Here is a 12,272-nt window from a genome sequence, read left to right as displayed (position 1 = left end):
CTCTCTCTCCTCCACGTTGGTGGAGATAGCAACAGAGAGCGAGGCTCGTCAAGCTTGCGAGGCTTGCCAGGGTCTTGGTTCGACATCAACGGAGCAGCACCACTACACACCGGCAGCCCAGCCCAGCCCGGCCCAGCCAAGGCAGGGGGTTTTGCTGTTGTGCTTGGGACTAGCTCTCGCACTAGGCGAAGCTTCCAAGCAGAATTGCCAATCGTTGGGCGGGGGTGTGGGATGGGATGGGCCTTGCTTGTAACTATGATAGCGGCAACAGTGGGCAGCCAGGGTCGGCGACGCCCGCGACGCGGAGTCATGACTAGCCGGGCCGCCCAGGAGCAAGTTAGTAGCATGCATGTACCTCGTAATGCTTCTCCTTACATTGAAAGTGGGTGGGCTTGCGAGCGTGCTGCTTCTCTTTCTGCTCTTCAAGTCCGGCCGCAGCCTCGTTTTGGGCGGGTACATTGTAGGCAAGGCGACGGCGGTTGTTGCGATGCTCTTTGATGTCTCAAAATCACAGAAATCCCAAACACCCACCCCCACGCGCCTCACTGCCGGCAGTCCCGAGATGGCAATATCCCCTTATCCCCAGACATCGGATCTGATCGTGCGTGCGCGCGCAGGCAGAAAGGTTCCGCTTACATACATGCCGTCTGAACCCGGGCATTAGGTCCCAGGGCGACCCCTATATGCGTTCGTGAGACGCGGCATCCGACATGTACGTTCCCCACAATCCACATCATCCCAACTACCCAAGGCCAGAGACATTTTGCGAACTGCAGTAGGTAGGTAGGTAGCATCCCGAGGAGGGGGAATTCCATGCCAATTACTCCGTACAGAGTTACATGACCTGTTCCCTCGGCCCCTGCCTTGAAGGACTCGAGGCGATCAAACGCGTGGCGGTCCCCGCCCGGCATTCAAGGCCCACGCCTCCGCCAGCCATGAAGACCATTGCAGCCACAACTGCGTCCAATACAGTACATTTTCTACAATATACAAGACAGGGAGCCCCCCCCCTGTCTACTACGTTCGGGGGTGGGTTGGTTTGCACGTCCATCCATCCATCCATCCATCGGGACTCAGACACGTCCGTGCGGCTTCCGCCGCCGCAACCGAAGTCCCCGTGCCCGAACCGCACCGGCCGCCGCGCCGTCGCCGCCCGCGGCCGCCATCTTAACCGCGGCCCTTCATCTGCTGGTGGTGGTGCCACTACGGTGGGTGAGTCAAACGCCACCATCGTAGCCATCACAAACGCCTAGAAGCCGTCCCGTCGCTCTTTCAACCGTCGCCACCGCGCGCCGCCTCACGTGGGAAAAGGGGGGGGGGGGGGCTCGGACATAATAAAGAATCACGACGGCGGGAATGTACGTATCTATCTTTTTTTTGCGAGATTGGCAGGGCAAGTCTGGCGAGATTGGGGGCTTTGGGCAGCCACCACTGAGCATGCCATCCCATCCCACACACCTTGCCACGTTCTGTTATCATGTGTTATGCCATGACAGTGCGCGACTTGCTCATTCCAAGAAAGGTCAAGGCCGCGAGAAAAAGAAAGAGGCCCTCCCTCCCGCTCGCTGGCGCTCAGCTTTCCCAGTGTCGATGATGCTGCCGCTGCTCCTCAAGTACACTACGTATACACACACACACACACACACACACACACAAGACGCTTGGGCAAGGAACCCTGGACTTCGCAAAGGGCGCCACCGTGAACCAGTAGATTTGGAAAGACTGGGGAATTGCCAGGCTAGGTCCATGGCACGGACTGGGCCCAGGCAAACGTTATACCGCACGAGGACTCTTCCAGCCATGGTGGCCCGACGCCATCGTGGCAACTCCTGAAGCTTTTCGCACTTCTCCTGGTGCCGCGGGGCGCGACTTGACTGCTACTACCCACGGCCAAGTCTCTTTTTCCATCTGACCTCGGGGAGAGGGGAGGGGGGAGAGGGGAGGGGGCGCTTGCTCATCTGTTGTTTCCATCTACGTACCGACATAACGTTCAAGCATTGCACACACACACACACATCTCCGGCCTCCCCAGAGGAACGTCTGGATAACTACCCGTGCCATTTCTCAGTTTCGTTCCTTTTGCGAATCGAACCTGGTCCTTCTTTTCCCGCCTGTGTGTGTGTGTGTGTGTGTATTTGCTTTTCTCTTACACCATCATGAGCTACAGGCTGCAGGACCTCTCCCTCGACGACAGAAGATCAATATTGTCCGATCGTACTTCTTCGACGGGCCCGCCACCCTCTGTTCCGCCCAAGGAGCCCTCGATATTTGACCTGAGAGAGGCCCTCGGTCTGCCACCGTCTGCGTCCACGAGTAGTGTTGCCACCGCCTCGGCTCATACACCACCGCTGGGTTTGCGCCATTATCAGCAGCAGCAGCAGCAGGGACAACAGCACCACCACCAACAACTACTACAGCAACAACAACAACAAGCACCACCACCGTTGTTTCAAGACAACTCGTCTGCGCACTCCTGGCCGCTCGCGTCGGACCACCAGCAGCAGCAACAGCAACAACAACACCACGCTGCAGGCCATCTCGCGGCCGCGCCCTCGTTCCTACGTCATCATCATCCTCACCACCACGGCGGCAACACCATGGCGCATTCGTCCAAGGCGCACACGCAGTGCCTCCACCTATGCAGCAACACGGCCGCAGCGGCCGACCGCGTGGCGGAAAAGATGGCCGAGTACACCACGCTGGTCAAGCACCTCCCCCACGGCTTCGACGTGCTTGCCAACGACCTCCTCGACACGTCCCAGGTGCTGTTCCTCATCGAGGCTGGTCTCTCCGAGGCGGTGCGCCAGGGGCAGTCGGCGCCCCTGGACATGATCACCGTGCTGGACAAGAAGTTCCGTGCCGCGCTGAACCAGTTCCGCACGCTCGACCAGATTGTGCAGAAGCAGCTCGACTACGAGCGAAAGGGCGCCATGGGCCGCATGAAGCGCGGCTTCGGGCGGGTGTTTGGCGACAGCGGCCTCGACAGCCACACCACGTCGCTCGTCAAGACGCGCGAGGACTTGAAGATGAGCGCCTACATGTTCCAGTGGAGCGTGACCGCCGATAAGATCGAGAGCGAGTTGGGCATCGGGTATATTGGTCTGTCCTCGGCGCTCGAGAGCTCGGATCTCAGGCGCAAGCGCGCCGCCGGCAGCATCGCGTCCGAGGACCTGCAAAAGGGGCAAGCTTTGTTCAACCGGCCGCCTGGCTCGGCGCCCCATCATACCGAGTCGGACCAGTTCCGGCTGCCGAGCATACCGCAGGCGAGCCTTTCTCAGCAGCATCAGCATCAGCAAGCCCAGAACTCGAGGGCAGATAGGGCCGGCCCGCTGAGCCACGACTCGTCGCTGAGCGGCGAGAGCGGCCACTTCGGCCGCGCCTCCTCCGCGGACCATGACAGCCCGCTGACGCGATACACGGACCCGTCCATCGTGGGCTCGTATGACGGCGGTGCGCTGCATCTGTCGCATCAGCGCGGCGGCGGCAAGGCGGGCGCAGGGGCGGTGGCGCCGGGCCTCGGCACGTTTGACGAGATCCCCGAGCCAAGCCTCGAGCTCGAAGCCCTCGTCAGCGACGTGGTGAGCCTCGATCTAGAAGGCAGCAAGGTCTCGCGCCTCAAGAGCGAGCCCTTCACCATGCCCCGCCGCCGGCCGCGCAGCAAGATCGACGCGGACAAGGCCAACGCCCACGAGGCCCTCGTCGGCGCCGTGCGGTCCCGGGACAACCGCCTCCTCACGCAGCTCCTGGACCGGGGCGTCTCGCCCAACGCGGGCAGCAGCGGCTCCGACCCGCTCAACGAGGCCATCATGGCGCAGGACGGCGAGGCCCTGCGGCTGCTGCTGCTCTACGGCGGGGACCCCAACGAGACGGACCGCGACGACGTCTGCCCGCTCGTGGCGGCCGTGGAGCGCTCGTTCCTCGAGGCCGCCGTCGCCCTGCTCAAGTACGGCGCCGACCCGAACCTCTCGGCCGCCGGCCCGGACTCGGAGACGCCCCTGACGGTGGCCGCCGTCGCCCACAACGTGCGCCTCACGCACCTGCTGCTCATGTACGGGGGCAACGCCCGGCAGACGACGGCCAACGGCAGCACCCTCCTCATCGAGTCGGTGGGCAAGAAGACGCCCAAGACGCTCGTCGAGATGCTGCTCGCGTGCGGCGCGGACCCCGACGCCAAGAACCGCGAGGGCACGACGGTGCTCTTCCAGGCCGTCACCTCGGGCAGGGCGGACATCGTGGGCATCCTGCTCGAGGGCGGTGCCAGCCCCAACCTCCCCGGCCCCAAGCACATGCTGTGGCCGTCCACGTACCAGCCTGCGTGCCTGAAGCTCCTGCTGGTGCACGGGGCCGATTACAAAAAGGCCCCTGGCGTCATGGAGCTCGCGGCCAGCATCAACAGCATCGAGTCGATCCGCATCCTCCTCGACGCCGGTGTCGACCCCAACGCCAAAAAGGACGGCGTCTACACCCCGCTCTGCACGGCCATCCGCGACAACCGCAGCGACATCTTCGAGCTGCTGCTGAGCCGCGGCGCGGACCCCAACGTCCCGGCCAGCGAGTACCCGACCTTCAAGTGCATCACCCACAACCGCCTGAGCTTCTTGCCCGCCCTCGTCGCCGCCGGCGCGACCCTCAACACGCCGAGGGGCATCCTCGAGACGGCCGTGTCGTCCAACTACATGGAGGCCATGAAGTGGCTGCTGGACCAGGGGCTCGACCCAGACGACAAGACGCCCAACGGCCGCACCGCGCTCACGAGTGCCATCCGCGACGGCCGTGTCGAGATGGTCGACGAGCTCCTCCGACGCGGCGCCAACCCCAACGTCCGCGGGCAGGACTGGCCCGTGTGCATGGCGGTGCGCAACCCGGACATGCTGCGCCGCATCCTGGCCGTGCTGCCGGAGCCGCGCGCCTTCAAGGGCGTCGTGGAGCGCGCCGTCGTGGCCAACCAGCTGGAATCCGTCAAGCTCCTGCTCGACGCGGGCGTCTCGGTCGAGGATCGCAACGGCGGCGTCTTCTCGCCCCTGACCACGGCTCTCCGCGAGGGCCGCCGCGACATCGTCGCCTTCCTCATCAAGGAGGGTGGTGCCGACGTGAACGCTCCGGGCGAGCACCTGCCCATCGTCAAGGCCTTGCGTCGCCGCCAGGAGGGCGCCGCTGGCTACGACGAGATGATCGACATGCTGCTCGACAAGGGCGCGGACCCCAACAAGATGTACCGCGGCTGGAACGGCATCATGCAGGCCCTCGAGAGCGGTGACCTCCCTGTTCTGAAGAAGCTGTGCAAGCGTAGCGGCGTCGATCTGAGCGTCAAGGACGAGCTTGGCCGCACCGTGACCGAGATTGCCATTTCCCGACGATGGGAGGAGGCGGTCAACATCCTTCTTGCGAGCTCCAACTAACGTGAGTGATTGGTTAGTGCTCCCTTGGGCCTGTTGCTCAGGGTTCATGAAGCTTTGGCGGAGGACGGACCACTGGAAATTGACTTACAGAGATATCCCTCATTGCATTTTCTATTCCCTTTGTCGGGCCTCCATAGCTCATAATTATACATGTACTATATGCCACTACCCAGGGTGCCTGTGCACAGCGGGGGCTTTGAGTATCTGGGGCCGTCGTTGTAGGTTATAATGTGCCAGACCGAGGCCTGTTGCCATCAAAGGCAGCGATTCAACTTGAAGTCTGATGTGTAGCATACCTACCTACCCAGGCAAGCTCTTCTGCGCTGTGATCCGTTCAAATTGCGATACCGAGTCCCTCAAGGAATGGCTCCAGCGACGGTGGACGCCCTAACAACTCTTCCAGCATCTTGGCTTCATCGCCGCTGCCTCCCTTGTCCAGTATCGTCCTTCGGTACCGGCGCGCCGCCGCAGCATCCATGGGGTGGTCACGGAAGCACGTCTCCCAGATGTCTGCCGCGAATATTCGCGTTCTGCACAGATAACGTCAGCACAAAAAAGGCTCCTCGCGTGCGCCCACACGAAGAAAAACTGACTGGAGGTACGAGTAATAGCTGGCTTCGACACCCCACACGAAATGTGCGGTAGTGACGTGCCCGTGTCCCAACACTGCCTCGTTTCCTAGCCGAGCCAAGCCGGTTAATTCACCAAGCAATGAGTCAAAGACACCAGGAATGTCCATTTCCTTAAGAAGCGCGTGTGAAGGGGGATCGTGGACCCTCATGTCGAACAGCGCTAGGGCCACTTGCCGCGATGTGAGAATCCCGGCGTTCACGCTCTTCGTGGCGATGAGACTGTCAATGAGACCATGCGGTATGTTGCGCGGCGGCATGTCGTTGTTTTCATCACTTTGCTGTCTCCGCCACGCCTGTTCGCATTGGCTCGAAAGATGCGAGTAGTGGCAGCTGAGTCGCTGCAGCGTCTGGGGCGTCCAGCACCAATACTCGAGGAGCTGACTCGGAGCCTCGATGAAGTCCTTGACGGCGCGGTGACCGTGGAAGGTGATGTACTTGGATCTTCCCAGAAGGTCATGAATGCCTATTGCGCACGCAACAGGTTAGACGACCATCTGGCCCTGGAGTGGAGGCGATGAAGCACTTGCCATGACCGAGTTCGTGGAAGATGGTAACCAGCTCAGAGTGCTGCAGAAGTGACGGCCTGTCTTGAGAGGGAGGAGAAAGATTGCAGATTAAAGCCGTCGCGACAGGCTTACGGTTACCATCTTCGTCGACATAGCTCTGTGGCTCAGCGGTCAGTGCTGAGGGATCATCTCTCTTGCACCGGTTGAGGCGACCTACCGGACGTATGTTGAAGTTTGCCCCGCCGTTATACTTGCCTGGGCGTGGATAGATATCCGTGTATAGATACCCCAAGAAAGCAGTGCTTTCCACATCCCATACTGCAAACATCTTGACATCTCGATGCCACGTATCCCCTTCTGCTTTGTCCGTGACCTCCTCAATTCTCAGACCAAAGAGCTCCTGAAACACGCCCATCATCTGCACAATGGTGTAATCAGCCGGAAAATACTCTGACAGCAGGTCGTGGTCGACATTCTTGTCGCGTAGCATCTTCTGATGGTAGTACTCAAAGTCCCAAACATGGAGCCGTGGTGCGCCGCCGTCCTGTGCAAGCTGCTGCCGCAGCTGGAGCAACTCGCTGTCGACAAGCGGCCGGAGCTTCTCCTTGAGTTCCCCAAGCAGCTTGCCCACCGCCGCAGGAGACTTGGCCAATCGGTTGCTGGTACTCTGCGCCGCAAACGATGTGTAGCCGCTGAGCCGTGCTGCTTCGTCCCGCAGTAGCACGATCTCTCGGAAGATATCGACATTCTCTGGGCAGATGGACTCGCTAGCGATGAACACAACTTTCCGAGTTTCTGCATCGTGGCACTGTCGTAGGACGGCTTGAACGTCTGGTCTCTTTAGCGTGACGCGGCGCTTCCCCTCCTCATTCACTTCCAAGCTGTCGTACTTTGCGCGAGACAGGCCGGCGAGCTGCGCTTCCGCCATCCACAGCCCGCCTGGGTCAGAGGCGATGTTGTCCATGAAGGCGTTTCGTAGTTTGATGCTTCGTTTGCTTATTTCGGAAAAACGATCTCGCGTTGCCTTATCCATGTTGGCTCCAGTATCTGTAAACCAGCGATACACGGTGTCCAATAGTTTCTTCTCCTCAGTCGTGAGACTGTCTTCATTGACCCTCCGCTTCGCCGCATCCACGAGAGTGAAAAGCTCCTCATTCTCGACCGTAGCGAGGCTGTCGCGTTCAATGGCCTGGATGGCTTGCGACGCCGCCTTGCGGATGTCTGCATCCGGTGCGACGTTCTGCAGTAAAGACAGGAGCTGGCCTTCGCTGGACCTGTTGCCGAACTCAATGGCTTCGATCACATTGGCAAACGATGCTTCTTCGGCAGTGACAGAGCCGAGGATGGCAGTCAGATTCGCCTCTGTCCTTTTGCTGCTTTGCCTTGCTTCCTCAGCAAAGTCAGACTCACTCAGGTCGAACTTTGGCGCCGATGCTCGACTGTCGCGTGTCATTATCGCCGCTCGTACGGCTGTTGGCCGCCAGTCTACTCTTGAAGCTTGTCCTCGGGTAAAGCAACAGTATCTAGAATTCGCGTAGACGAAATGCAGATGCTTAAGATGTGGATCAACCTTCCAGATCATCAAAGTAAGGACGAGGCGAGACGCTGATTGAGTCGTTCTCGTTCCGCCTATTAAGAAAGCCTTGTTCAGGAATGCTGTTCAATCTTGACCATCTCGCCAGCGCTCCTCGATCGTTAGCTGCTTCGCTTTCTTCCGGTCTCAGCGTCGGCCATGCATATCTTGCTAAAAATGGTGCGCGATTTCTAGCCCGTGTCAGCACGCCTGCATTGGCCTGCGCGAGGGGGCGTCTCGTGACGTTTCTCTTGATCACGGGATCACTCATCGATGCTGGCTCAAAAAAGATCGCGCTTCTCCGCCTTGTTGGTCGTGCAATATGATCTCGATGGCACGAACTCGTCGAGATGTGAGCCGCTGCCGGAGCTCCAAGCATGCGAGCTACATACCTCCCATATGCATTTGACACGTCAATTGCAAACACCCTCGTAGTGCAGCCACAGCCTACGAGCGTTGCCAAAGAAAATTGCCCGTAGAAAATTGCCAAACAGATCGACCCGGCGCTTGCCGCCCGTCCATATCTCTACTTTTGCGCCCATCACCTGCGGCCACGTCCCCTGGCTCCGAAGCCTGCCGTCTATGTGGGCGCTGTCTTATGCGACGGCTCCCACCATGCGTTCTAAAATCGAGATTACCATGCATTATTTCGCATGTCGGTCAAGTGCGCACTCCAGAGCTCGTTTGGTCACATCGAGCGTGGTACAGTGCTAGCCTGTTTTAGCGGGCCGAGGGACTGAACGAGAGCGAGAACGAGCTGCTGCGTCTTATAAAGGCAGCCGCTTTGTCCAGCCCCTCGCCCACTCCCACATTGTTCTTCCTCTTCAACTTTTCCATCATCAAACGTTGTCGGTCGGCAGCGGTGGGATCTTGCCCGTCCTAACGACCTCTAGGGGCCAGCGAATCATGGCCAGCCAGTCCCCCGTGAGCGCCGCGGCCATGGCGCGCACTTCCTGAGATCCCGCGTCGCCAATCCACCAAATGTGTCGGTAGCGGGACAGCAGGGCAAAATAGAATGACAGCATGACTATGGCTCGCGAATGCCCCTCCTGCACCAGCTCGATGAAGCGGCCCTTGACGAGCATGGGGAATATGATGAGGCGCCGGCAGACCTCGTGCTCCTCACCAGCACGGGCAGCCTCGACGGTACCTCCAAGGTAGCTCAAGGTGGTCTCGTAGGCGTCACGAATTTCGTCATCCCAGGGTTCATCGGCATCACGGCCAAGCGGCTCCCGAGCGACGATGTGCTCAAGCCCGCGCCGTCGCGCTTCGCCGAAGCGTTCCTCGAGGTTGTTGATGATGGGGCTTGTGTGCAGCATGCGATACGCGACGGACTGCGTGTCGTGGCCGACGATCTTGTTGGCTGCGCGGACGACAGCCGAGGTGCTCGCATTCATCATGAGCCACTCCACGGGGGGCTCATAGGGCACGCGGCTCCGTTCTTGCAGTAGCGTAAAGGAGCAGACGCGGAAGAGCGACGAGGTAAGGCAGACGATATCGGCGTTGGTCTCCGAGATGCTGGTGAGAGCCTTGTTGTGTTCGCGCAGGGCCATGGAGAGGTACTTGCGATGGGCGTCGACAGCGGCTGGCTCGCGGTCGTCGCCAGAGGAGACGGCAATGTGCAGGGCGGCGAGCGAGTTCATGCAGTAGAGCAAGGCGTCGGAGCCGAGGGCCAGCTTGGGCACGAGGGCGGCGTACATGAAGAGCGTCTTGTCGTCGATGGCAACCGTCTCGCCCGTCTCCGTCAGGTACTTGTGCATGAGGCGGACCTCGATCATGCGGCGCTCACGCGTCTCGGGCGGGTCATCGGGCTCGGCGACGGAGTCCTTGGGCCGGGCCATGGCGGCGGCGACGCGGGCCTCGGCGGTGCCCTGGACGAAAGGGGCGGCGGGCACCATGCAGCGTTCCTGGGGCGGGACGCGGTCGTAGAAGCATGTGGCGCAGTGCCGCTCGCAGCTGTCGCAGACGGGCTTCGCTTCGTTGCACTGGGATTATCGTCGTCGTCAGCAACAGGGCGACGCCGTGAGAAGAAGGGCGACCGCGCCTCACCTTGACTCTCCGCTGGCGGCATCGCTGGCAACCGTAGCGGGACTTCTTGTGGCTCAGTTTGGGCGCGCGATGGGGTGTCGCCGACGGGACTCCGAGGTAGTACTGGCTGAACATGGCGACAGCGGTCTTCGTTGACGCTTGCAATGCTGGGCTCTCAAGGATCGTGGTCCCAGCCGTCGGTCGCCGTAGTCATTGCCGTGGGCGGTCGACAGCAGCCGTGGAGCGCCGTCGTCGCGAGGGAGGATGATGGGCCGACGAGGATAGCGTGAGGCTCCGCCCCGGCGTCGTGGGCCGGGATAAAACGTGGTTGCGTGCACCGTAGCATTTTGAACCGCGAGTCTCCGTCGCCCTCGGCAGTGACATGGATGCTCCGCGCGTCGGCCGGGCGTTTGGCGAGATGGTGGTGGGGGTGTCAGAGTTTGGGGGCGGCTGCTTTAGTACCCTCCCTCTGCAGTATACGAAGTACGTACAATTGGTTGCGTGAGATTGATTTCTCGACCGCACCTGCCTGCCTTTGACGGCGTCACGACGCGCTGACAGGTAATCAAGTACGTACTTGGCACTGTGTACAGTGGATGCGATTTCTAATCCAATTTGTCGGATTGCGCTTTCGTCCACACGGGGAGCTCGCATACTTCGTACATACTACTAACCTAGTAGTACTACCAAGGTAGGAGTCACGGGTCGATCATCAGTCATCAGCATGCGCACGCGTGTAAGCCGCATCGCGTAAAGTGAAAGCCCTCAACGTGCCCCGAATGCACTGCAACTCGCACATATTATCCATGTCAAGCGGTATTCGGGTCGTCGCCTACTCAGCCTTTGACAAGGACCCGATGAATGACTGCACGGCTTGTATCGCGACCCTCGCAATGTTGTCCGCCCCTTCATACGAGGGATCAAACGATGCAATCGTCAGCGAGACGGGCTTCGTCTGGGAGGCGACCTCGTCCAGACACCCGAGGATATCCTCCTCCAACAAGCCTCCTGCGGTGCCGAACTTGTTTGCCTTGCCGAGCGACAGGTCCAAGCTGTCCAAATCGAGGTGAACCATGGTCTGGCCTAGCCGCTTCCGTTGCAGTGCCTGACCCAGCTTATCCCTGAAATCCGCCTTGGTCTCCGCGTCGCCCCAAATGACGTCGAAGCCGGCCTCGACGACACGTGCCCGTTCCTCGTCGGTCACATCCCGCATGCCGACGTGGATCAGGTTGTCGAGGTTCAACGGGTGGTGGCCAGGGACTGTCTGCAAGAGGCGCTGGTAGCAGCGACCGGCCAGCAGCGAAATAGGCATCGAGTCGCCGTAGCCGCTGGCGAGGGTGTCGGGGGTGTGGATGTCGTCGTGCGCGTCAAACCACACGCAGCCAAGCCGCGAGCCGTCCACGGCACCTCCATCCGCGACGGCCCCGGAAGCAACGAGACCGGCGGCAACACCCACGGCGCCGGTGCAGTCGCCAGAGAGCACGACGGGGAAACTGCTTCGGCGGCGCTCTTGGGCAACGAGCCGCGCCGTCCGTCGCAAGACCTCAAAGGACCGAGCCAGCTCGTCGTCTGTTTCGTCCACGGGCTCTACTTCGACTCGGCGCACTGGCAGCCCGAGCTCCTCGAGGGCCGGGATGAGCCCATGCTGCTGCAGGAACAGCGGCCCCGCACCCGTCTTGGAGCCCCGGATGCCAACATGGAAGGGCGACACGATGACGGACAAGGACCTGATGACAGGGCCGCGCATTGTGCCGGCTGCGTGTTGGTGCGTACGTGCGTAGGTGAGTGTCGGATTGGTCGCGACAGATGCAATTAGGAACCCCTTGTTGCTGTATGGGTTTGTCTGACCGTATAGCTGCCCGGATCACTGCTCTTCTTCTTATACGCGGCACGCCACGCCACAGGCACGCTTGTCAATCAGCACCCAAGGGCGCATGCTACCAGTATGAGTCAATTGGGAGGTCCGAACACGCCTTGCGGCCGACCATGTCACGACTCTTTGGATTGGGCATGGCTGCGCTCGAGTAGGAAAGAAAAAACAGCCAAGTGCCGCTATGTGACAATTCTTTATGCGAAGGCAGGGAGGGTGTTATCACTTATTATGATGGAAGCCAAAGTCGGGACAGTGCGTAGT

General features: G+C 60.5%; 4 protein-coding genes across 4 annotated transcripts; 1 reads left to right on the top strand and 3 right to left on the bottom strand.

Annotated features, from left to right (window-relative positions):
- The first annotated feature begins 509 nt into the window (after positions 1-509).
- Positions 510-5,565, top strand: JDV02_000055 (uncharacterized protein). Its single transcript, XM_047980822.1, has 2 exons — positions 510-779; positions 834-5,565. The coding sequence occupies exon 2, from the start codon at positions 2,157-2,159 to the stop codon at positions 5,397-5,399; it is 3,243 nt and encodes a 1,080-aa protein (XP_047836779.1). The 5' UTR covers positions 510-779; positions 834-2,156; the 3' UTR covers positions 5,400-5,565.
- Positions 5,566-5,756: 191 nt separating this feature from the next.
- JDV02_000054 (uncharacterized protein) lies at positions 5,757-8,693 on the bottom strand. The gene is made up of 2 exons (XM_047980821.1): positions 5,993-8,693; positions 5,757-5,929 (listed from the first exon to the last, which is right to left on the bottom strand). The coding sequence occupies exon 1, from the start codon at positions 8,117-8,119 to the stop codon at positions 6,485-6,487; it is 1,635 nt and encodes a 544-aa protein (XP_047836778.1). The 5' UTR covers positions 8,120-8,693; the 3' UTR covers positions 5,757-5,929; positions 5,993-6,484.
- A 195-nt stretch (positions 8,694-8,888) lies between these two features.
- On the bottom strand, positions 8,889-10,566 carry JDV02_000053 (uncharacterized protein). The gene is made up of 2 exons (XM_047980820.1): positions 10,160-10,566; positions 8,889-10,095 (listed from the first exon to the last, which is right to left on the bottom strand). The coding sequence occupies exons 1-2, from the start codon at positions 10,271-10,273 to the stop codon at positions 8,950-8,952; spliced, it is 1,260 nt and encodes a 419-aa protein (XP_047836777.1). The 5' UTR covers positions 10,274-10,566; the 3' UTR covers positions 8,889-8,949.
- Positions 10,567-10,970: 404 nt separating this feature from the next.
- On the bottom strand, positions 10,971-12,212 carry JDV02_000052 (Arginase; the record flags this gene model as incomplete). The annotated part of the gene is made up of 1 exon (XM_047980819.1): positions 10,971-12,212. Exon 1 carries the CDS (start codon positions 11,883-11,885, stop codon positions 10,971-10,973), a length of 915 nt encoding a protein of 304 aa, XP_047836776.1. The 5' UTR covers positions 11,886-12,212.
- Between the last annotated feature and the right edge of the window lie 60 nt (positions 12,213-12,272).

The sequence above is a fragment of the Purpureocillium takamizusanense genome, chromosome 1, assembly GCF_022605165.1.
Source record: "Purpureocillium takamizusanense chromosome 1, complete sequence".
Classification (NCBI taxonomy): Eukaryota; Fungi; Ascomycota; class Sordariomycetes; order Hypocreales; family Ophiocordycipitaceae; genus Purpureocillium; species Purpureocillium takamizusanense.
Note: the sequence above shows the minus strand (reverse complement) of the source record. Positions and strands in the feature narration are given on the sequence as shown.

What these genes read in the sequence shown, in the direction of transcription:
- JDV02_000055 (XM_047980822.1), top strand. Translation starts at nt 2,157, where the DNA reads ATGAGCTACAGGCTGCAGGACCTCTCCCTCGACGACAGAAGATCAATA.
- JDV02_000054 (XM_047980821.1), bottom strand. Translation starts at nt 8,119, where the DNA reads ATGATCTGGAAGGTTGATCCACATCTTAAGCATCTGCATTTCGTCTAC.
- JDV02_000053 (XM_047980820.1), bottom strand. Translation starts at nt 10,273, where the DNA reads ATGTTCAGCCAGTACTACCTCGGAGTCCCGTCGGCGACACCCCATCGC. An exon ending in GCCGCCAGCGGAGAGTCAAG is followed by an intron (nt 10,096 to 10,159) that starts GTGAGGCGCGGT and finishes CGATAATCCCAG; the next exon opens with TGCAACGAAGCGAAGCCCGT.